The sequence below is a fragment of the Pelobates fuscus genome, chromosome 4 (genome assembly GCF_036172605.1).
Source record: "Pelobates fuscus isolate aPelFus1 chromosome 4, aPelFus1.pri, whole genome shotgun sequence".
Taxonomy (NCBI): domain Eukaryota; kingdom Metazoa; phylum Chordata; class Amphibia; order Anura; family Pelobatidae; genus Pelobates; species Pelobates fuscus.
The window spans coordinates 237,518,924-237,545,482 of NC_086320.1; the positions used below are offsets into that span (position 1 = coordinate 237,518,924).

A 26,559-nucleotide genomic window follows, 5' to 3' on the forward strand; every position below is an offset into this window, starting at 1 on the left:
CGCCGGGCTTGTAATGAGCCTGGCGGTCCTGGGAGGTATTATCGGCAATATCGGTATCCCTATTGGCCGATACCGATATTGCCGAAAATACCGAATATCGGCCGATTATATCGGTAAAACCGATAATCGGTCGATCCCTAGTAAATTATATACTAACAATAATATTATCAGTGAAAGTACAGATTTTATGTGAAAAAAAAAACAACACAAACGCTAACTTTGGCTAGGGTTTGTGCCCAAGTGGCTACTACAAAAGACTGGGCATACCCCATTTTGAATACCCCGGGATGTCTAATTTTTCAAATGGTATGCCATGATGGGGGTAATTTTCATTTCTGGGCTGCCATACGGTCTCAAAGGCAACCTAGGCCACTCAAACCAATCTGTCAAATTTCTATGCAGAAAATAAAATAATGGACAATCCGTATATTTGACCCTGTAACTTTCCAAAACCCCATAAAACCTATACATGGGGGGTACTGGTTTACTCGTGAGACATTTCTGAATACAAACATGTATGTTTTATTGGAGGAAAACCGAACAGTATTCTGACATTAACAGTTAAATTGCCATGCTGAAATTGAAAAATAAGAAGATTTCATAATTTTTTCAAGTTTTTTTAGATTTTATTCATATAAAATGGAGTTCCATATATGAATGTTTGATATTAAATGAAAACTCTGTTTCCCCTGAACAAAATGATATATAAGTGTGGGTGCACTTAGTATGAAAGAGGTAAATTATTGTTGAACAGACATATAGTAAAATTCTGTGGTTTGTTTACATTTTTTTTGGATCACAACTTGTACATTTGGCTGCGGTCTTAAGGGGTTAAAGTTCACTATTTGTCTGCACTAGACCAGAAATAATTAAAAAATCCCCCTTAACACCACCCACACTTAAACATAATAATAAAACTATTACTATTTTAACGCTACCACCAACAAGACAATTTATAAATGGGGTGCCTTGGTCCCCTAGGTAAATCAATAATAAAACCCACCAAAGATTACTTAGCACAATATTTCATGAATTGCAAAAATTATCTTCAGGTAACGTGATTCTTAACCAGACAAAGGCAGAACTTAAAAAATTTGTGTTTATTATAAGCAAAAATAGTCACAGTGCATATAAAAATATATGATAAACAAATTATTTACACCAACAACAGATAAAAACAAAAAGGATGTGGATGTGTTATCTCGGCAAAAGAGAAGTGCTCACTAACATGGATTTAGACAGATTCATGAACAATAATTGAGAGTAATAGGCCTTTTGAGTACATAGAAAAAGTCTTAGATCTTTGAGCTCATGAAAAATGGGGGCAAAAAACAAAAGTGTTACGTTTATATTTTTGTTCAATGTAATTATTACAGTTTATCAAGAACTGCAATAATTATATTTGCAGGGTTAAGGGACACTGCACCCAGCCCACTTTAATAAGCTGAAGTGGTCTGGGTGCCTATAGTGTCCCTTTAACTCAGACAAATAAAACTGTGCTGCAAGCCAGGGATGTGTTGTGGTGGTACTGCCTATCACTTCCCACAGCACAGTTCACTGTGGCTACTTTAGTGCACAGGGCTAATCCGTGTGATGAATGGGACGTTTCCTGGTTATAAACACTCTTAGCTTTATAACAGTGTAGCACTATTCTTTTCATAATGACTATTCTGCCTGTAGGTAAACTCATTAAAGACGTCATCTATAGAAATATGTATGATTAGGTACCTATTTTAATTTACAACTTATTTTTTTTTTTTTAAAGTTAACGCATTTTCCATAAAATGTATGCAAAAATAGAGGGCGTTTTTACCCTATCGTTTCCCTTTCATAACAATAAGATATTCCATATAAAGTCATGGAGCACACACACCCCAATACACGTGCAACGGAAAAATCGCAACATGAGAATGGCAGGAATAGACTGAACTTCAGAAAGCGTGTCGTTTCTTTGCAGTCCCAATAAGTAGACTTCTTCCTGTAATAAATGTTCACTGTGCAGCTCTCCATCTGCCGACAAACTGTTACTTCCTACATAATGCTCTGAACATCCTCATCCGCAATGAAGTGACCACAAGGAGTGACGCTCTAGTCAGCTGACATGCATCGTAGTGAAAATCATGAGACCCGGAAGAACCTGGATTTTAAATTTGATTTTGGACTGTACTGTATGAGTGTATAGTCATGACGGTGTGTTTCGGGGTCCTGCTACTGCTGGTGCTATTTGCATGTGGACACATCGACAGCTTAGTGAGTGTTACATGGGTTTGTGTTTTTTTTTGTTTAACTAAATAAAATAACTGAATCATTAATTTACCAGTAATCTTAAAATTATGTATATATCTTATCTTATTATGAATTAAAACCAGCTAAATAAGTTGATTGTAAGAGTGTGCAATAATTAAAGCAGACAGACCGCACATTAATACATGGGTGTTTCAGTGCTGTCAAGTGTAATTTTTGTAAACATTTTTTATTAATGACTATTTATAATACATTATATCCTTCCAGTATTGTTCATAACCTTGGAAATACTGCCTGTTTTTAAAACGCAAGTATTCCTTGACTGAAATCACTCTAAGCCAGGGTAGGCAATCTTTTAGTACCGTGCCAAAACAAGTTCTTGAAGTCTCGTGTGGTCCTATTTTTATAAATTGAGGTGTGTATGCTGCCTTATTGTGCTTGTGTTTTTTTTTATGGCCGCTGGAGTTGCTTTTTAACATTGCACTTGTGCGTATGTAGGCTGTTGTATATATTCATGAGGAGTTGGTGTTATTGTGTATGATACCTGTGAATGTTTGTCGTGTATGGTGGCTGCTTGTGTTTGTGTGTAGATGATATGTCACAATGTGTTTTTGGTGGTGTGTTTATGTGTGGGGCTGCTTGTGGTATTGTATGTGAGAGGCTTCTGGTGGGGTGGTGTCTATGTATGTGGAATGTCAGTGGTGTTGTTTGTTGAGACTCTGTGTGTTTTGTGTGTGGGCTGTTTGTATTATTTGTATTAGGAAGAGTCTTCTTCTGCAACTTTGTGTATTTCTAGCAGTGTGGGTAGCTTACCTGGGGTCCAGTCGGGACTAGGCTGGCCTGATACAGATCAAGGGAAGGAGCTGCAATAGCTGCTCAGGCGGCTCTACTCCAGTGTGGCTTCCCATTCATCTGAGATTACGTCCTCCAAGTGCCACAATTTGTAAATTGAGGATTCTCTGTCACCATCTACAATCACCGCCTGGGTTGCACTAGCAAATACCTGAAGACCCACTGTAACTACTGATAGGCCGTAGCTTGTTTGGCTCCGGCAGCCTCGAGTGCCGTGCAAAGGCACCTTGAGTGCCATAAATGGTACACGTGCCATAGGTCACTGCAAAACACTGTGCCAGTCAACATCTCCACACAGAGATGCATTAAATCAATGCATCTATATGATGAGCATTCAGCACCTCCATGCAGACCATAGAGATGCTGAATGTAGGTGCTGCACACTGTGCAGCACTGAGATAAGAAGCACTTTAGTGGTTCTAGAGGTGTCTCTACGCAGCAATATAAACACCGAAAAACTCTGAAAAGGCAGTGTTGACGTGGAAAAGCCTATAGGGACAGGCTATAGACACCTGAACCATGACATTAAGCTATAGTGGTCCTGGTGTTTATATTGTCCCTTTTAATAATTGTATTTTTGTAGTTGAAAATAAAGCTTTGTAAGTTTAAATAAAACCTGGCTCCTAACTTTTTTTTATCTGGCTCCAAGATTCAAAGCAAATTTGTCAAGCCCTGGCATAGGTTTTCTTACCCTCGTTCTAGGCATTTAAACCACTTCTTGTCCAAAGACCTTATACTTTTTATGACCATGTTAAACATTGCTATTTCAGGGAAATGGCAGCATTTACATTTTACCTAATGTTGACTGTATACCATGTTGGCTGTTTCTATTTTTTGCAAGTTTGGAGTTTGTTGTCACTACACACTCTGTGTGGTGACCGTGAACATGCAGCCTTCCACTTGCAGGTGCCAGCTTATGCTGTCAGTGCTCTGTGTGTGTGCAAGTTGCACAGACAACCCAATATGCCCCCTTTTGCCACCCAACACATCCCTCTGCCTTTCCTTTCCGATGCTCACAGAGCTTTTTTCAAATTTTATTTATGGATGGGAATTTCAATATAAGAATATACAGTACTGGTTGCCATTATCAGCAAAAATCAATTCTATAGTTATTGCCAGGTATGTGTTAGTGGTTAGGGAAGGTATCTGCATTCCTAACATTATAGTGTTGCTATCCCTAGTAGTAGTAGTAGTATGTTGGTTGTGTGTGTGTGTCCCTCCACGTATGACAACAAAAGGGTTAATACTTTTTTTTTTTTTTTTTTACTCGTCTCGGTCCAGCGCTAAGGCTCCCCCATGGTTGCTGACCTCTCCTTCCTAGGTGACATCACGGAGGAGGCAGGGCTTCTGCAATGGTTCATTCCAGTGTAACCGCTGGCGGTTCCCTTATTTACCACTATAATGTTTAAGAAATACAACATTTCATTCTAAAACTTGTAATATTTGCATTTGCCCATAACACCAGTGCTTTCCAAACTTTTCATTTTAGCGACATACATTTTAGACACGCCTCATTTCGTGACATGGTAAATCAGTTTTACTAGCAAACCAGAGGTTAAACTACTACTAATCCCTTATAAGAGATATGGACATATACATAAATCGTAATAACGAAATAATATTAGTAAATTTAATAATCAAAGGATTATGCTCACATCGAGCTACTCACGGTTTTGACTGTGTGTGATATTTGTAATGGTTATTTTTATTCAGATTACAAAATAAAATGCATGTAGGCCAGTGTGTGAATGCAGATATGTATTTTTACAGTGTAAGTTGCACTGGGTCCCACAGTCAGATGCACACTGTAATACACATATACTGTCAAATACAGCCAAATACAGGGAAGCACCACCTTTTTTCTGTCCGCAATTTCGAATGGTGGCTAGTCAATATAGAAAATATGAGGACAGAATATAGCGTAGTATATTATATGGGTGGTATGGTAAAATAAGAAAAATTCCAATTACAATTTTCTGGAGATTATGTTCAGCTCCAGGTAAATGTGCCTGGGTGGTATGATCCCCGCTCAGCCTGGTTCCTTGTAGATGGTAGGTCAGGTTCAAGGGTTAATTGAGGTGTTGCGCATTTATGGATATTTCCCTCCAAATTGCAGTGTTACAGATATTCACCATTTACATAAAATGAGAATAAAAACAGAAAATAGTGCTCTCTGTTTTTGTTAGTGTAAAGGCAAAATGAAAGGAGGTATACTCACATAATAGAGCAAAAACTGAGTTTTTCTCAACTCTCTCCTTAAGGCACACCTAACAGTCCAGGATTTAGGGATTACCCGGGTGTGTCTATGTTGTTTGTTTAGAGAGAAAAAAACCAAAACACACCTTAGAGTTAAGGCCTTTTTAATTTCTTATTTTTTTTGCAGTGTCATCTAACTTTCAGCATGGTCATGTTAGTAACATTAATACAGTTTAACAGGTGTGCTTAGTGGGAAAGTTTAGGTGAGACTTGTTTGAGAACACATTTGTGACTCCGCTTGTACGTAAGTTGCTGATTTACACGCTTTCCATGCCTGTCCTATGTGTTGTAATTACAGAATGAGTGAACGTGGAGCGTTAATAGGGCATGCATGGCTACATACGATTAAACTAAAAACTTGCTGATAAGACTTGGTTGAACTCGGAGTAAGGGCAACCTGTAAGCTGCCAGACACATAGGCCAGACACATAGGCTATTTATATCAGTCATATATGCAGTGAGCATAAACGTTTGAGCAGTACCAAGAAGTAAAGTTAAGTGTTAAACAGCTATCTTGGTTTAAAGAGTTGCAGAATGGACTAGCCAGGGTTTATTACTGCAGAGGTACCAAACAGTGTCCCCCGTGCGTTCCTGCGATGTGAGTCCTTCTTTATCCAATTCCCAGCAGGGGAAATAATGTAGGAGATGCATGGGGGTCTCGCAGAGGTAGGGTAAAGTCCGTCTGGAATGGTTCCCGTGGTGGGCACGTTTGTTCATCGCCGTGGGTACCTGAGATCACGGTGCAGGTTTGTGGTGTGCTTGTCCGGGACTCTATGGTTCCCCATAACTTTGTTGTGCTCCGGCGCCACGGTATGGGTCTGCCATTCAGCGGTCGCTGAGCAGTGCTTGATGTCGTGCGGAATAGACCTGTATCCTGTAGGTCCCCTCAGGGAGGTAGCGCCGCTCTGTATAAGCACCTACGGGCAGGCGGCAGATGTCTCCGTCTTTGGCGACATTTTTGTTTGTTGACTGTTGAGCGGGGTTTAACTCGGCTGTGGCGGATACCTATGGGACTTTCTCTGGGTAGGTTCCTTTGTGCTTTAGCCTGCCGCTCTCTGGCTTCTAGTTTCGCCCAAAAGGCGTTGAAGATTGCGGTCAGCCTTGTCATCGTGGTAGTCTCCCCTCCGCAGCAGTCATGGTCGCACGTGGCGTCCACCATTGTGTGGGCCTGTGGAGCTGGGGGTTGCTTGTGGGGCTCCGCCATCTGTGTCAGCTGTGTCTCTTGTGTCTGGCAGGGTTGGACCGGGATCACCCCCACCGGTCCTAAAGGGGGGGGGGGAGCGGGCAATAAGTGGCTCAGCGCCCCCGGCGTAGAGGCGAGGAGAGCGCCCGTCTCCCCCCATCCACTATAGGCGGCAGCGGGCCACCTCCGTTACACGCTTGTGGTCCGGTATCAGTCGATTCGCCAGAGTGCCCGTAGCCTGGGCAGCGTATTCCGGCATCAATGTAAGCATTGGATCCGTGGTAATTTCCCTGAAATCAGCAATGGCTTTGGGAGCTCCTCTGCCATGTGACTACTCTGTTTGCAGGTCAGGCCCCGCCCCCTTTGTTTTTAATTTTTAAACACCTTAGACACACCCGTGTAATCCTTAAATCCTGGACTGTTAGGTATGCTTTGAGGATAGGGTTGAGGAGCACTGATTAGGTGGTTTACTCCCCAACAAGGAGGTAAATAGTGTGACGCCTCCAGATAAAATCTTCAGGGATAAAATCAGGAAGGTCTGGGTAAGGTAAAAAAAAAACTAGTTTTTATTTAAAACACAAACACGTTTCACCCATAGGGTTTTTTTTTCAATTTGTGTGAAATGCGGTTAATAGCCCAAACACCATTATAACTACAGGGTTACCGGCCTTGCTTCAGCGACACACCTGACCACTCCAGGCAACACAGTCAAGTGTTGCAACACATTTTGGAAAGCACTGGTACTGGGACCTAATGCGAATGCGTGGTGAGTGCTGTGCACACATTCAATCATTCCCATAGAAAAATAATAAATCAATCCTACGGGGCTTCTGCCTCACGTGTTCAAGATTTAATCTGTCAGTGTACTGGAAGTGGCAGTCCTGTCATAGTGACTTAAAGGATCACTATAGGGTCAGGAACACAAACATGTATTCCTGACCCTATAGTGTTAAACCCACCATCTAGCCCCCCTGGGCCTCTCATGCCTCCATAAATATAGCAAAATCTTACTGTATTCAAGCCAGAAGCTGTGGATCTGCATGCTGTTTGCCTCAAAAAACAAAACAAAAAAACAAGCAAATTGCTGACATCATCATAAGTGGTAGCCTGATCCAATCACAATGCTTCCCCATAGGATTGTCTGAGACTGACAAGGAGGCAGATCAGGGGCAGAGCCAGCACGATTCAAACACCTGGCCAATCAGCATCTCCTCATAGAGATGAATTGAATCAATGAATCTCTATGAGGAAAGTTCAGTGTCTGCATGCAGAGGGAGGAGATACTGAATGTTTGGATGCATTTTTTTAGGCAGCCATGATCCAGGAAGGATCTCTAACAGCCATCTTAGGAGTGGCCAGTGAGTTATCACTAGGCTGTAATGTAAACACTGCATGCTCTCTGAAAAGACCGTGTTTACAGCAAATTCCTGAAGGTAATGATTCTACTCACCAGAACAAATTCAATAAGCTGTAGTTGTTCTGGTGACTATAGTGTCCCTTTAACCCCTTAAGGACTGAGCCAAATGTACACGTTGTAAACAAAACGTAAACAAAACCTGGCATTTGCGCTATATGTCTGTCCAACCGTAATTCACCTCTTTCATATTAAATGCACCCCCCCCCCCCTTATTATATATCATTTTATTCAGGGGAAACAGGGCTTTCATTTAATATCAAATATTTAGCCATGAAACATAGTTTAATATGAAAAAAAAGGGAGAAAATAAGACATTTTTTTTTTTTTTTTTAGTTCTTCATGACATTTTAACTGTCAATGTCATAATACTGTTTGCTTTTACTGCAATAAAATACACATTTGTATTCAGCAAAGTCTCACGTGTAAAACAGTACCCCCTATGTACAGGTTTTATGGTGTTTTGGGAAGTTACAGGGTCAAATATAGCACGTTACATTTGAAATTGAAATTCGCCAGATTGGTTACGTTGCCTTTGAGACTGTGTAGTTGCCCAGGAATAAAATTTACACCCATAATGGCATACCATTTGCAATAGAAGACAACCCAAGGTATTGCAAATTGGGTATGTCCAGTCTTTTTTAGTAGCCATTTGGTCACAAACACTGGCCAAAGTTAGCGTTAGTATTTGTTTGTGTGTGAAAAATGCCAATTTTGGCCAGTGTTTGTGACTAAGTGAGACTAAAAAAGACTGGACATACCCCGTTTGCAATACCTTGGGTTGTCTACTATTGAAAATGGTATTCCATCATAGGGGTAATTTTCATTCTTGGGCTACCATAGGGTCACAAAGGCAACGTAACCAATCTGGCGAATTTTAAGGTGAAAAAAATTAAACACAAGCCTTTTATATTTGACGCTGTAACTTTTGAAAACACCATAAAACCTGTACATGAGGGGTACTGTTATACACGGGAGACTTCGCTGAACACAAATATTTGTGTTTCAAAACAGTAAAAAGTATCGCAGCAATAATATCGTCCGTGTAAGTGCTGTTTGTGCGTGAAAAATGCAAAAAAATTCACTTTTACTGGCGATATCGTTGTAATACATTTTACTGTTTTGAAACACTAATATTTGTATTCAGCGAAGTCTCCCGAGTAGAACAGTACCCCCCCATGTACAGGTTTTATGGTGTCTTGGAAAGTTATAGGATTAAATATAGTGCTAGCAAATTAAATTCCCTTTACTTTCGGCATGGGTTGTCAGGCAGGTCCCGCTAATTGTAATTAATTAAGATACCTAATTATTTAAAAATATTACATAAATATGTGTAGAATTAATATATGTGTATATATAAACACAAAAACAAAATTAATCTTGGCACTCACCCTGTTAGGTACATTCAACAATCAAATCTTGCCTTGGTGCTCCCTTGGCATATGCATATACAAATAAGAGTAAGGGGCACTCAAAAGGTCTCCAAATTCTTCAAAGTTTTTTTTATTTGTGTGTCATATCAAAATTTATCCTATCAACGTTTCGACCCAACAAAAGGGTCTTTTTCAAGATCAAATTCTACAGTGTAAAGTGCATATATATACAAAATATCAAATATTACTTTACCAATGTGCAGAGAGAGACCGTTCACCCAGCCGTCCGAACCCGGAAGTGTCTCGGAGGACCACGTGACCGCCCGCGATGACGTCAAACCAACGTAAGCGTTGCCTAGCAACGGTAGTAAACCGTGAATTCCGTGCTACCCGAGCTATGTGCAAACAAGTGCCGACATAGTGAATAAGTATTAAACCATAAAACCATTCAACAAATGGAGGATATATAATACTGACTGTACAATAATAATAGTTCATTAAGCCCACAGTATCAAGGATATGCACTAATCCCAGAGAGAACCTATAAACTCTGTGAAAACTTAGTGTGTATCATAGTGTGCCGAAAAACATTGTGGTGCAGTGACAAAAGATTAATCCAAACTATAGAGTTACATCTAACAAGGATCAATGACAGGTCCACTGCTACGTAAAGATCCTATATAGCAATAATGATTTTAAACATACTATATCACCAAAATTATTTAGACAAAAATTTTTTTTTTTGTAATTATCAGTTATTGCACCTCAATATAAAACTATATAATTCATCTTAAGATACAGCAATTTGACAAACTGAGTTAAATCTTAAAGTAGATAAATAGGAATAACAGAAATACCACACCAAGCAGTGTATTATAGGGATAAGTGAAGTAGCAAGACATGAAAGTCTTGAAGATAGCTTACCACACGCCTATACTTAAATTCATATTACAAGAACATAGAATATACAATTTGCTCATTTAAGCCTCTGGGCACCACCGTATTAAGACAGTGGATCCAGTAGGCTTCCCTTTGTAACAATAGTCTCGACCTGTCACCTCCACGGGGTAAAGGAGGGACACAGTCTATCGCAATGAATCGGAGAGTAGGTAATCTATGAAAAAACGCTAAAAAGTGCTTTGCCACCGGATTGTCTGTCTTCTGGTCTCTAAATGCCGTGGTGATACCAGATCTATGTCCTCTTATCCGATCTCGTAGGGTCAAGTCAGTCTTTCCTGCGTAAGATAGTCCACACGGACAAGTGATTAAATATACAACTTGATCTGTTGTGCATGTAATATGGTGTTTAATCGGAATTCTTTTTCCACTGTGAGGATGAACGAAGGAATTTCCTGAGTTCATATGGCTACACGTGACGCAGCCACTACATTTAAAACATCCATTCTTTTTCTGTATTGTAGATTTCCGATAACATTGTACAGGATCGCTGTGAACCAACATATCACTCAAGTTCCTATTCCTTTTGTAACTGATGATTGGGTTTTTATCAGAGGTTAAAATGTCCCAATGCTTGTAGACTGATTTACACATTTGAGTAGTTCCAGTATGGAATGTTAGTGTTAGGAACATCCGAGCCCCATCACCTGTAACATCTACTAATTCTTGTTTCTCCTGGGTCCATTTTTCTCTCGCTTTTGTCAATGCCTCATTAAGTACTTCACGGGTGTAACCTCCCCGAAATCTTTCCGTCATTTCACTGACTTGTTTATCACGATTATTGGGATCACTGTTATACCGCAACACTCTCATCTATTGTGATATAGGTAGTGATTCCTTTAGTTTTTTTGGGTGATAACTGCTTGCAGAAAGTAGGGTGAAATTCCTTCGCACATTGGTAAAGTAATATTTGATATTTTGTATATATATATATGCACTTTACACTGTACATTTGATCTTGAAAAAGACCCTTTTGTTGGGTCGAAACGTTGATAGGATAAATTTTGATATGATACACAAATAAAAAAAACTTTGAAGAATTTGGAGACCTTTTGAGTGCCCCGTACTCTTATTTGTATGTGTGTGTGTGTGTGTGTGTATATATATATATATATATATATATATATATATATATATATATATAAAACATGGTGGGAAGGTTGCACTCACCTAAACATGCTTAAATGGGGTGCTGCTGGGGGCCATATTATACAATAAACAATACACAAGATCCAGCGCACTCTCCTATCTACTAAACAGCAACTTCAATGTTGCACCCCTCCCTGTTACAGGTGCCTCATCTCAGGTCCCTATTTAGCCTTGTACTGCAGAGAGCCTCAGATGGAATTTTTTTCCCAAGTAAGTGGTTAATCTCATAAGAGCAGACATTAGACTGTGAGAGTAGGACCTGCCAAAGATGGGGTACATTGACGTTGTGGCAGGCTTATGCAATGTATGATCATATAATGTAACTAAATCCCCATTATTTTTTTTGCCTAGATTAGGTGTTTTTAAAAAAAAAACTTTTACAAACTAATAAAATCTGTCAACATTGAAGTTGCTGTTTAGTAGATAGGAGAGTGCGCTGGATCTTGTGTATTGTTTATTATATATATATATATATATATATATATATATATATATATGTGTGTGTGTGTATTTATGTTAGGGATCGACCGATATTGATTTTTTTTTTTAAGGCGATATCGATAGCCGATTTTCTGTACATTTACGATTTTGAAAAAATAAACTATTTCTAACGGTAAACGCACAAAATATACATGCCACATGTAGTGGATGAAGTGTATTTAGACAGGGTAGCTGTGTGTGTAGTGGATGCAGTGTGTATTTGTGTAGTGTTTGTGTAGTGTGTGTATATAAAGTGAATGCAGTGTGTAGTATGTATATATAGTGAATGCAATGTGTGTGTGTATGTATGTAATGCAGTGTGTGTGTGTGTGTGTAGTGATGTAATTTGTGTAAAATGAGGGGGGGGGGGGTTTTCATAAATTTTTTTTTTTTTTAAAATATTTAAATGTTTTTATTTTCGTTTGTTTTAGTCCCCCCTCCCTGCTTCTTACCAGGGAGGGGGGATATCGTATTCCCTGGTGGTCCGGTGGCTTGTTAAGTACTGGGGAGGCCGGCAGCAAGCGCTGACTTACCTCCCAGCAGCTCCTCTAGCTCCCAGTGTAAATCTTGCGGCTCTTAGTGCCGTGCGGAGCGTTGCTATGGTAACCCGTGGCAACGCTCTCCGGCCGCTGGTCTCGTGAGATTTAGACATGGAGCTGCTGGGAGGTAAGTCAGCGCTTGCTGCTGGCCCCCCCAGGACCGCCGGGTTTGTAATGAGCCTGACGGTCCTAGGAGATATTATCGTCAATATCGGTATTTATATTGTCCGATACCGATATTGCCGAAAATACAGAATATCGGCCGATTATATTGGTAAAACCGATAATCGGTCGATCCCTAATTTATGTATATAGATATATATATATATATATATATATATATATATATATATATATATATATATATATATATATATATATATATATTATTTCGTTCTACATGTATTTTGATATAAATATATATTATATAAATATATATATTATATAAATATATATTAATATCACAATACAGTTATAACGAAATAACACGCAAGGACCTCACTCTCACATGGCCGGGGGGCCCCCAGGAGGACAGACGTGCCGCGGGGGGCTCCCTGGGAGTCCCCCCAACCGCCCACGCCGACGACTGGGTAAGTTAAAAAAAAAAAACGGAGGGCGTACTATTATGCCCGGCGGCGTTTAGAGCTGCTTAAAATAGGGCGTAATAGTATGCCCTCCGGTCTTAAGGGGTTAACCTTGCAATGTAAACCTTGCACCCAGTCCATTTCATTAAAATGAAGTGAGCTGGGTGACTATAGTGTTCCATTTAAAAATATTCCATAGTGCATTTTTTTTAAATTGTGCATTGAAAAAATAAATATGCATATTCTAGCCTAGAGTTTTCCTTTAAAGGAATGATAGATATAGTTTTAGAAAAAGCTTTATTCCTAATACTATAGTGTCCCTCTGCCCCCACGTCCCCACCATCCTCCGCAATCGAAGGGCTACATAACCATTTAAACTCTCACCTTATTCCAGAGCCGAAGTCCCTTGTGATGGCTCTGTCAACGCCACCTTTAACCACATCGCAAGGGGAAACCTAATGGCTCTTGTGTGGTTAGGGAGATCCCTTAATCTCCCTTGTTGGCCTAGTCAAGTGTATTATCCTGTGTGCCTTGGCACAACTGGCATATGCAGTGTGCAGGGTGGGAGTGTTGCAAAGTGGTCATGAATCATGCAATTTGGAGTGCACATGTAGAGGGCATTAAAGGCTTACTCCAAGCATCATAACCACTGCAACCTGCTGTAGTGATTATGATGCCAGGAGCACCCTGGTTCGGTTCCATTACCAGGCTTGCCCTCTTACTCGAGTCCCCATTGGGCTCCAAGGCTATATGTTTGTACTCATGGGCCACACACTTCCTGCTTCACAGATTTGTTGAAGCCAGAAACCGATCCAGTCACCATTCATGTAAAATATTTGCTCAGAACTCCCAGACTGGTTAATGAGGACACTTTGGTGCCTTTGGAAATGGAGTTATACCCCTGGCAGCCAAGGGGTTAAAACTGGAATGTGCTGCATTTTACATTGAAAAGCTGCACATACAGATCTGAGGCACCATGACCACTTCAAATCGCTGTAGGGGTCATGATGTTTGGAGTGACCCTCTAATCAATTTATTGTCCCCACCCTCATTTTTAAATCTTAAATAATTGTCAAGTTTTAGAGGCATAAATGAAATATTTCAGCATCAGTTTTAATTTAGATATTTCTTTGTTATGGGAGGACGTTGTTGTAGAGCAGGGTTTCCCCAATTAATTTTCCATTGGAACCCTTTGACATGGTATAGCAAAACTTTGGAACCCCCTCCAGCCCCCCCCCCCCCCCCAAAAAAGTGAGAAGAGGGAAATGTTCTCTTTTGCTGGCAAATTCCTTTTATATCTGGTTTAATTGTTGATAATTGTATTTGCATGTCTGCAGTTGCGTCAAGTCGATTTTGATACTTTGTTTTTGTTGCAGAGTAAAGTGAGAATCCAGTTTCATGTAAGTACGTGCTGGCAAATGGCAACAGAACTTTGATTGCCCGCTTGGACAATTTGGGGTATTCTTCGCGCAAATCACCCCAAAAAGCAATAAGAGAAGCTTTACATTTTTGGCTTAGTTGACTTTCAGAAGTTCTATCGATCAGATTCTCAAAATCTACTTTGCTTGTCTTTTATGAATGGATATCGAACCCACTAATTATTGTTTTCATTCAAGAATGGAAAATACTGATTAATAGATGTGATTAAATGGCAAAGATGATCTACAATTTCATCTAAAAGTCCAATTGTGATTCCTTAAAACGGCACTGTCATGGCTGATTTTTTTTGTTTGTTTTGTTTTTGTTTAACCCCCCCTCCCCGACTCCACTACATCTAATTGTCCCCCTAGTGGCCCCCTCAAGCCCCCCATCTTACCTATTTTTGCATCTTTATTTAGTGCCCAGACCTAGGTCCTAGGTGCCGCCATCTTTGTGTGGGTACACGTCATCTGCCCAGATTAGATAACGCTGTAAAATTCCCGCGCATGCCCCGTTAAACAGTTAGGCATGCGAATGGGAATTTCATCTATTCATTAATTAGTCAGACGAATAAATAAATAGAAATTTCAAACGAATGAACAAAATACCTCTTTGTTCGTTCTTTTGGTTTATTACAAGGAGGGAGCTACCGGCGGTAGCTCCCTCCTTAAAATATATAACAATAGAAGCGGCAGGGAGCAGTGCTCCCCGCCAGTTCCTTAGCCCCCAGTGTCCTCCCTCACTCTATGGGGTCAATATAAGGGAGACTAAAATCTCCAGAACTCCCCGATTTGCTATGCCGTGAGTAGGGGCATGTCTACTATACAGTGAGCAGCCAGTGGTTGCTCACTGTTGTAAAAAAAAAAGTCCCTCCCCCTTCTAACAAATGGCCCCATAGTGTCCCCCCTTGAGTCCCCACCCATGAGCGGCGTGAGGGGGCCCTAAAAGACAATGGGGAGGACCTATTGTCCTCCCTCACCCATGGGCGATGGGTGGGGGCCCTAAATGAAAAGGGGGGGGCCCTAAATGAAAAGGAGGGGGACCTATTGTCCTTCCCCCTTCCCCCCCCCCGGCCTTTGGCGGGTGAGGGCTAAATGTAACCCCCAAGGTGACTAGGGGTCCCCAAGCCCCTGGTCACCCCACCCACCCAAAAAAAAATAATTAAACGAACCCCTACCTGCAGTCTCCATATGAATAACATTTTATAATGTTGGTTCAGGAAGTTGTATAAAGTGCCCAATTGTAAACAATATTCAATAAAAAGGCAAAAAGACATAGATTGCCGTTACAAATCGTGACAAATAATTGTAAAAATAATGATGCTGTTAAAAAATGATCAAAAAAAGAGAGGATAGAAGATGAACAAGGACCAGCAGAGATGAAAACATTGGAAGAACAAGAATATAAAAATATTTATTATTAGAACCCTGTGGAATATAAAAACAGCTCAACCCAATACAAATGGTTCGATACTTGGTTAATGTGGACTGACAAGGGAACAAATAAGAAACAATGTGTGGCGAAACCAACCTCGCCACTGGGCCCTGGAGAAGCCTGTTTGCTAGCCTCCTACCTGCTGACTATGGCCCCTGGGTTATTTGGGGCATATTGTACTTTATATTGCTGCTACTGGCCCTTTAAAATCAGCGATGGACATATTGGGACTTTTGGGACTACTGTCCCTTTAAGACTGTGGAGCATATTCCAGTATACTGCCTTTAATATTACATATGTATTTATGTGTTGAGTTTAACCTGGGATATGTATGCAGCATTCATCTGATTGTTCGGTAGAATCACTCCATTTATTATATTGAGTGAAACTACCGAACAACCAGACCACCCAGGAATAAGTGTGCCTCCAATTACAGTTTGCAACAATGTTGCAAACGGGTAATTGGCAATCAGTGTAATGTCTTCTTTGTCCTCTGGGTGGCCGCCATTCGGGAAACAAACACGTGGCGGCGGCCATCTTAAACTACCGAACAGCGGTGTTTTGCCGTCGAGTGTCTGGAACTAAAATCGGACACTTGACTAGGCAAACACCGCTGAGACCTCCATACTTCCAGAAATTCGTATGGAAACTACCGAATGACCCACCGTTCGGTAGAAAGAACCCCACAAACAAGGGAATTCATTCAAACCCTCTCCAGGCTCTATAACACAGGCAATTCGTCTGTTTTCATTCCCTTGTTTGTGACCGACCGCAGGGCCAAAATGCATGGAACTGTTTTCGGATACTTTACCCATGCGGTCGGTCAAATCTTTGGAACCCCATATCTCCCGAACCCTTCATCCGAATTACTTGAATTTTGGATATGTTGTCCCCCTGAATAAGGGCTATCCAGCGATGCTGGATTTAAAGGTGTACCCCCGGGTTTTGGGGTACATCCAGAACTTGGCTGAAAAAGTGTACCGGATAATTGAGTTTAATGTTATCTGAGGGGAGGGGATGTGTGGGCTGAACCATGTATGTGATTGGTTATTTTATGCCTCCCCCTGGGTGTGGCCTGTATGTGGATTAGTGTAATAAAAGCCAGGCTGGATGAGCCAGTCCAGAGTTCCTGTTTTACCCTCAAAGTGAAGTGTCGTCTCATTATTGGGGGAAGGATTTATTGTATGCTGTTCCAGTTGACTGCTAGGATTGAAAACCTATTCGTATGGTTCCTATTCAACTGTCTACAGCATTCAGAGGCTTGAGAGGATTCATATGCTTCTCTGATTCGGTGATTGTGGTGTCTGCCAGAGTGCTTGGAGTCCTCAGGAAGCGCTAGGAGCATCCTTTAACGGAGGTACCAAGTCGGGGTGCCAGGTGATCCGTTACACAATGATTGTATGGAACAGACTTTAAATACCCTTACCAAAGATGGCCACTGAAGCATCACGTCCTGAGGAAGCCGGGTGTCCGGTGAAACGAGAGGCTCGGGAAGCAACTCTGCAATCCAGCATATATAATGTTCTGACACGTTTTTGTAATAAACCTTTGTATTGCTAGAGCCTTTCATAGCGCATATCATTTAATTTAGTTCTTTCCTTAGCCCTATAATTTCTGGGTATATTTGTGGGAATACTTTGACTACATTGTGGTTTTGCAATCTACACCATCATGTGTTTCTTGTATATATTTCTCTATATGTGCTGAGAGGAAGCCGATTGGAGGACAAATTATATTAAGTATTAGCTCTTAAAGGACCACTATAGTGCCCTGAGGGTGCCCCCACCCTCAGGGTCCCCCTCCCGCCGGACTCTGGAGAGAGGAAGGGGTTAAAATCTTACCTTTCTCCAGCGCCGGGCGGGGAGCTTTCCTCCTCCTCTCCTCCTTCCTAACAAGGTCATCGGCTGAATGCACATGCCCGTCAGGAGCCGCGCGCGCATTCAGCCAGTTCATAGGAAAGCATTTACAATGCTTTCCTATGGACGCTGGCGTCGTCTCACTGTGATTTTCACAGTGAGAAGCACGCAAGCGCCTCTAGCGGCTGTCAATGAGACAGGCTCTAGAGGCTGGATTAACCCTCAGTGTAAACATAGCAGTTTCTCTGAAACTATGTTTATAAAAAAAAAGGGGGTTAACCCTAGCTGGACCAGGCACCATGACCACTTCATTAAGCTGAAGTGGTCTGGGTGCCTATAGTGGTCCTTTAAGAAAATTTCACTATTTGCACTTAGTTTTGGCTTATCACCTAAAAAGCCACTTTACTGACAATTACTGCTCCACTACTTTTTTCTTACTATTTTTTTTCTTGCACTGAATTTGTGTGTTTGAGCAGGGCCGGTGCAAGGATTTATGAATACACAGGCGAAAATGTATTTTGGCGCCCCCAAAAAATTGTGTCTTTGCCTGTGTCTTTCTTTACCCCTCCCCCTTAGTGCATTTGCAGTAATAGCAGAGCGTGTGCCAATTTCACCAAGAATGGAAGGGACTCTGTTGACACTGACAGTCTCCCAGGGATTGAGCAGGGTTCAGCAGTAAAAGAAGACTCAATGTCAGATATTTTTTGGGGGGGCCTGGCACCTACTGGGGTTAAGGAATTCCCCAAACGTTAAAACCATATAGTGGTTTTTAACGTTTGAGTGTTCCTCATATGTATATGTATTATATTAATATTTGTATATATATTATAAACATAAAATATATACATATCAATATATGCTAATACTAAATATGTTAATATATTACACATATATTAATATACTTGTTCTTGTTTTTCTTGAAACTTGATGTATTAAAGACACATGGACACAAACACAATCACATTGACACTGACATAAACGCACACGTACCAACACACACTCATCACTGACACACATTAAAGCACACAAATGGATACACTCATTGACACACAGTGTGCCACACAAACACACAATCTGACACACACTCATCATTGACACAGTCTAATACATGAACAAGCACACAATCATTGACAAACAATCTGACACACAAGCACAGTGACACACACAAACAAACACTGACACACACACTCATCACTGATACACAGTCTCACACACAAACACACTGATATACACAAACATACACTCATCATTAACATATAGTCTGACACAGAAACACACTAACTGACACACACAGGCATGAGCACATTTACTGTCACACACACACTCACTCTGACTGACTTACTGTCGTCAGGTAGCAGCTGCCATGGAACTTTGTAAGGCAGCCTGATGCTTCATTACAGCTATTCATAGAGCTAAGGCTGCTGGATATGACATCATGTATCCCAGCAGCCTTAGCTCTGTGCACTGCGAGGAGCGACGGGCTGCTGGCGCTCCTCCCTCCTCCAACATCTCGCAGCAGCAAGATTTCTAAAAGCCACCAGTAAGTGCCATCCCCAGGTCATATAGACCCACTGGGAAATTTTGCTGTATCCCTGTAGGCTCAGAATGACCAGCGGGAGGAAAGAGCTGGGTGCTCCTCCTTCCTGCAGGTCACCCGAACTTTGCGCCCCCCTGGCCGCTGCGCCCTAAGGCGGCTGCCTGTGCCGCCTTATGGTAGCGCCGGCCCTGTGTTTGAGGGTATCACACCTAGAGTGTGCTAGCAGCAGTCAACTACAATTGGATTTGAAACAGCAATATAATTGTATTTATAACAACTCCTAGAATTTCTGAGAGAACGCTCCAAAACAAGTAATTTTTTTTTTCTAATTTTTTTTTTGGGGATTGAAATCCAACCAGAGTGCTCTGTGTCATTTTACACAGCGTGGGAAAGCTCTTTGGATTGTTTGCTTTCACTGTGATTGTTTGCTTTCAATTTGATAGGTTCCCCCCCTCAACCGATGAGGTCCAAAACTGCAGCTTATGAGACAGTGGAAATATTTTAATTCTTGCATTAAAAATATTAGTGTTTTCCCTTTGAGTGATAAACATACAGGGAGTGCAGAATTATTAGGCAAATGAGTATTTTGACCACATCATCCTCTTTATGCATGTTGTCTTACTCCAAGCTGTATAGGCTCGAAAGCCTACTACCAATTAAGCATATTAGGTGATGTGCATCTCTGTTATGAGAAGGGGTGTGGTCTAATGACATCAACACCCTATATCAGGTGTGCATAATTGTTAGGCAACTTCCTTTCCTTTGGCAAAATGGGTCAAAAGAAGGACTTGACAGGCTCAGAAAAGTCAAAAATAGTGAGATATCTTGCAGAGGGATGCAGCACTCTTAAAATTGCAAAGCTTCTGAAGCGTGATCATCGAACAATCAAGCGTTTCATTCAAAATAGTCAACAGGGTCGCAAGAAGCGTGTGGAGAAACCAAGGCGCAAAATAACTGCCCATGAACTGAGAAAAGTCAAGCGTGCAGCTGCCAAGATGCCACTTGCCACCAGTTTGGCCATATTTCAGAGCTGCAACATCACTGGAGTGCCCAAAAGCACAAGGTGTGCAATACTCAGAGACATGGCCAAGGTAAGAAAGGCTGAAAGACGACCACCACTGAACAAGACACACAAGCTGAAACGTCAAGACTGGGCCAAGAAATATCTCAAGACTGATTTTTCTAAGGTTTTATGGACTGATGAAATGAGAGTGAGTCTTGATGGGCCAGATGGATGGGCCCGTGACTGGATTGGTAAAGGGCAGAGTGCTCCAGTCCGACTCAGACGCCAGCAAGGTGGAGGTGGAGTACTGGTTTGGGCTGGTATCATCAAAGATGAGCTTGTGGGGCCTTTTCGGGTTGAGGATGGAGTCAAGCTCAACTCCCAGTCCTACTGCCAGTTTCTGGAAGACACCTTCTTCAAGCAGTGGTACAGGAAGAAGTCTGCATCCTTCAAGAAAAACATGATTTTCATGCAGGACAATGCTCCATCACACGCGTCCAAGTACTCCACAGCGTGGCTGGCAAGAAAGGGTATAAAAGAAGAAAATCTAATGACATGGCCTCCTTGTTCACCTGATCTGAACCCCATTGAGAACCTGTGGTCCATCATCAAATGTGAGATTTACAAGGAGGGAAAACAGTACACCTCTCTGAACAGTGTCTGGGAGGCTGTGGTTGCTGCTGCACGCAATGTTGATGGTGAACAGATCAAAACACTGACAGAATCCATGGATGGCAGGCTTTTGAGTGTCCTTGCAAAGAAAGGTGGCTATATTGGTCACTGATTTGTTTTTGTTATGTTTTTGAATGTCAGAAATGTATATTTGTTGAGATGTTATATTGGTTTCACTGGTAAAAATAAATAATTGAAATGGGTATATATTTGTTTTTTGTTAAGTTGCCTAATAATTATGCACAGTAATAGTCACCTGCACACACAGATATCCCCCTAAAATAGCTATAACTAAAAACAAACTAAAAACTACTTCCGAAAATATTCAGCTTTGATATAAATTTTTTGGGTTCATTGAGAACATGGTTGTTGTTCAATAATAAAATTAATCCTCAAAAATACAACTTCTGGCCCGAAGTAATTGAGTTTTAAGCCCGGGCTATCCAGCGATCAAGCTGCAAAAAGCACGCATCTTGCTAAGGGGTCCTCGATGCACCGGAGGATACCCGCTGTGAGCCTGTCCGGCCCATTCTGGTAGCGGCTTGCGGCCTACACAAGCCTGAGCTTGGAACGGACTCGGGAATAAAACTATTCTCCCCCCCCCCCCCCTCTGGACCGGTGGGGGTTATCCCGGTATCCACTGGCTGAAGCCTATACCGACCCTAAGCGACTATCACCCCACGACTCCTGATCGCAGCTGACTAATCTAAGATGGCGGCCATACCTCTGCCCCGCCAACCAAGCCTGAAACAGCCGATGGAGCCACGAGGAGGGGCCGCCGAACTGGTGCTGGAGCGCTTGGACGCGATCTTTACTAACTTCTGGGCCAAGTTGGAGGCTCGTATCACAGCGACACCAAACCGACCTCCTGAGGGAGAGCAGCCCAAAGAGCTACCCTATAAGCTTGCGGAAAGCCCAGCAGCTCCCGGGGGCCACCCTGCTACACACAGCGGCAAGAACAAACCTCCCCCCGCATGACTACCAAAAGGAGAAGGCACAAGAAACCACAGCGGCGGGCAACACTTTACCGAAAAGCCCAGCAGCGTGGACCTTTCTACCCACCTCGACCACAGAGCTCCAGACTCACCCGTCAGGGGCAGCGCAACCCAGAGAAAGTCCCCTTAAGCCACATGGCAGACGAGACCGACGGCACACCTGCTCCTGCCGCTGCACCGCACACAGAGAGAGCAGGTGGGGGAAACAGAGACTGGTATCAGGCGTCATCACAGTACTTGGACTTTAAGTGGCATAGGCTAAACGCCATACACAGACTCACACCAGACCCAGTATAACAAGGGTATCAGCCAGTTATATTCTACCAACATGATTTAACGTTGATTATATTCCTTTTTCTTTTTGTTGTTTGTTTATTTAATATTAATTTATATATTGCCCATGTTGCCCTGAATACACGCTGTTCGGGGTATGTACCCTGCCACTGCTAGGCATTGAGTGAGCTGAGCTCATGGACTGGGACTTACAAAAGGCAAACGACCACTCACCTTCTCTCTCCTCATGGTATCTGCGGACATAACACTTTAACGGTGACTTCATCCTGAGCCAGTAGCTTTAATAGGCATGATTGATTTACGTTGCATTTGTAATGTTTCTAAAGCTCACAGTACTTAGCATGAATGTAGTTCAGCATGTTCATCCATATATTTTATAATTTATCAGATAGTCCCCGTCATGCATAATCTTTTGTTATACTCATGGTTTCTGGCCTATTTACACACAGGTCTTAGTTTACATTCAGCAGCTGCTACCGGTGGCATCAATCTCTAATGCATGATATTATATGAGCACAGCGTGCACTTACCCAGCACTACTCCCTGTACGCAGTGCCCTAACTTAGCATAGCACATTAGTGCCAACCAGCCTACCAAGCAGACCTTCTTTATAATCCTGCAACATATGACAGCAATTCCAAGACTACACATCTCTCACTACTTACTCTCCTAGGTTGTATTTAAAGCTTTAACATGCACGTTCACTTGTTTAATACTACCTTTTAAAAATTGTGCTGATTTTCTAATGCCATACATCTGTTTTACTATGTTGAAATAACTGAGCCTGTTTCTGTTGATGTGGCATTACAGGCATCATTGTATTCATCTGCACAACAAAAATAAAGAATATAAAAAACAAAACAAAAATAAAAACGCCTATATAAGAGAATAAATATCGGCATTTAGTTCCACCATATGGCCATATGATGTTAAGCCCACCACTGCTTCAAAGTACCCCAATGTCAGTGGGTCCTATGCTAATTACAGAATGTGGGAGACAAATTAAATAGTACTGGTTCTAAAAGCAAGCTACAGTGTATTGAATTAATTTCTTTGTAAGAGCAAAGTGAGTATACAAATAAAGAGTGATAAAAGCAATTAAAAACAGTGTAACAACTAAACAATTAAAGCGTTGGTGCTTGAATGAGTATACTCACATTTGCAGATAATATCTGTGCTGCATGAAGAAAATAATAAGTGACATGACTATAAAACTCCTCCTATTTATACACACACCTGTGGCCACCTCTAAAGAGGCCTCAGAAGCTGGGGGGCCCGGGCGGGGTGCTTAACCCCAAGGGAATCTGGTCTGGATTCCAAATATGCTTGCACAGAGAAGAGATTGGGGGAAACACCCAAGAGTTGCATTATGCAAGAAAGATGCTGCCGCAGTGACCAAAATTCATACAGAAAAAAATAGTTACGGCGCACTCAGACTTCTAAAAATTCATAACGAAGAAGGCTACTATAAAACGCCTATATAAGAGAATAAATATGTGGATTTAGTTCCACCATATGGCTTTTTTTTTTTTTTTTTCTTTGACTTGTCACTTGTCTCTATTTGAGGAACAGTAGGTACTACTATTTTCTGTATTTTTAGTTGTATCTTCTTTCTCAGTTTCTTTAAGTGTCGGACAGGTAGAAGTAGTAATATTTTTTCTCTGAAGAGTTCCCTGCTTTAACCAGCTTTCCAAATTCATGGTGGTTTATTGGTAAAAAATACCTGACTGAAAAGGATGCTAATTTTGATAATGCTCTTGGAAAGAACTGAACTTAAGCAGGATTTTTGAGTTAGACTTGGAGCAAAAAGATTTGAACACTTTGGAAAAAATACAGCTCTCACAAGCTGACTGAAAAGGATGCTAATTTTTCCTGGCACTGTAGGGTCATTAGGCCTCCTGCCCTCCTGCTGGGCTGAATGGGTTAAAACCCTTTCAGCCACTTACCTTTCTCCAGTGCCGGGCTCTGTGTTGGGAAACTCTCCACACCCTGCCGACGTCAGATCCAAATGCGCATGCGCATCAAGAGCCGCGCACGCATTCACCCGTTAACGCTGTTACGGCGTGCTATGCCGTCCCGGCGTTAATGGGCTTAAACACCATTAGGGCGGCATAGCACACCGCAGCGTTTAAGCTCACCCACGTAACTGTGTTCGCCTGTTTAATTCGTTCGAGTGTTTGTTCGTGTGAACAAGAAGAGGGAAAAACGTACGATATGATTTGAAACTTTTCGAACGGCAAATAGCCCGAATGCGGCTATTTGCCGATTACCTTGGTGTTCACATGAAAGGAGGAGCGGGAGAACGGATAGGACGCCGGGACCGGAAGAGCGGGGAACGAGGACCGGAAGTTCGGCTGTCACGGAGACGAGGTGAACAGCGTGCATACGGCAAGGTAGGAAGGGGGGAGTAGCGTTTATATAGGTACGCTAACTCCTCCCACAAATACAGGCCTTACGGCCTTAAACATATATATATATATATATATATATATATAACAGACCAGACTCTGGCACTCAACCGAAAAAAAAAAAGGATATATAATGTGTATATTACCAGGGTGCCTCCAGGCCAGTAGATATGTTTTTTACATATATATATATATATATATATATATATATATATATATATATATATATATATATATATATATATATATATATATATATATATACAAAGTCTGGCACTCTACCTTTAAGTTAATCCGGGAAGAAAAGCCTCGGTGCTGCAAAGCGTAAATAGATATAGAGGCAGTAAGGTGAGCACTCCAGAGGACTTGTTGAAACAATTTATTCAGTGAAGAAGAAAATCGACGTTTAACTACGTGGTAAATTGTTTCAACAAGTCCTCTGGAGTGCTCACCTTACTATATATATATATATATATATATATATATATATATATATATATATATATATAACCCCCAAAAAAGTAATCACTGGTACAGTACTATACAGCAGCGATACTATACAGTACAGTGAACGGCAGCAGGGAAGGGATTAAGGGAGATTTGGGTTGCTGCGACTGACAAATGGTAAAAAAAAATAAAAAATGAAGAGAAAATATTTTTTTGACCCTAAAAAAAAATAAATAAAAATTAATTAGTAATAGTACAAATGTACTAACAGCCCTAATCAGGATGATAACGGTGTTAATGCTGTGATCAGCACTGAAAGGTTTTTTTTTGTTTTGTTTTTTAAAAATTCAATTTTTTGTAAAAAAAAATTCTACTAAAGTCTTGCAACTCTCCTACAGGGACCACCAGCAACGATCTCTCTGCCTCTCTTTCATATTGAAGTGAGGAGAGGGGCAGAGACACAGTGTGTCAGCCAGTGATTTAATATCATTGGCTTACACATTGTAACAGTGATTGCAGTGACTGGCTGTCACTGCAATCACAAACTCCAGATCACCACTGGTTGGCCACAGGGGACCTGCCTAGGTTGCCAGGCAGGGCCCCCCCACCGCGTACTGCATTTTGGGAAGGTTCGGGGAAACGTGGGTGAGCTTAAACGCTGCGGTGTGCTATGCCGCCCTAATGGTGTTTAAGCCCATTAACGCCGGGACGGCATAGCACGCCCTAACAGCGTTAACGGGTTCAAGTGCTGTTTTTAAATTGTTTAAAACTGGGAACTGGATTAGCTGGCCAGTTGGTTAGGAATATTGCAGTTTAGTAAGTCTCCAAGTTGGAGCAGGATTTATTTTCTTTTTTTAAAATTTATTTATTTATTTATGTGAAGCACAGCATTGTATAACTTGTGGAAAGTGCAAATCAACTGCAGTATTATTTTATCCTAAAGCTTGCATTTGCAGTTTGTCAAGAGCCTGCTGTAATTTTGGGGGTCTGGAACGGATTAATCCATTTTAGATTAATTCTTATGTGAAATGTTGATTCAGTTCTCGAACACATCGGAACTCTAACAGCCTTCGGGAACAGATTAAGTCCGAGTTCCGAGGTTCCACTGTGTATTCTGTTTTTTGCAAGTATTTATCCAATTGCTGTTTAAAAATCGATATAGACTCTGATATAGACCTCTTCAGACAAAGAATTCCACATTTTTATTGTTCTTCCTGTAAAAAACATTTTCTATGCCTTAGACTAAATCTCTTTTCTTCCAGGCTGAATGCATGACCTCCTATTTATGAATAGATTTACAGACAATTGTTTGTACTGGCCCCGAATATGTTTGTATAATGATATCATATCCCTTCTGTTGCACAATTTATTTTATAAATCATCGTATTGTTTGCATTTTATATACTTATTAACATGTACATTGGATAAAAATATGTTTGTGTTATTTAGAATCTCAAGCAGTC

At 41.3% G+C, this 26,559-nt stretch overlaps 1 protein-coding gene across 1 annotated transcript in view; it reads left to right on the forward strand.

Moving 5' to 3' along the window:
• Positions 1 to 2,135: 2,135 nt before the first annotated feature.
• Positions 2,136 to 26,559, forward strand: part of GLB1 (galactosidase beta 1) — a 256,457-nt gene continuing 232,033 nt past the window's right edge. The window contains exon 1 of the mRNA XM_063452008.1: positions 2,136 to 2,250. Coding sequence (XP_063308078.1) covers positions 2,185 to 2,250 — 66 coding nt within the window. The 5' untranslated portion in view covers positions 2,136 to 2,184. The remainder of the gene's footprint in view (positions 2,251 to 26,559) is intronic.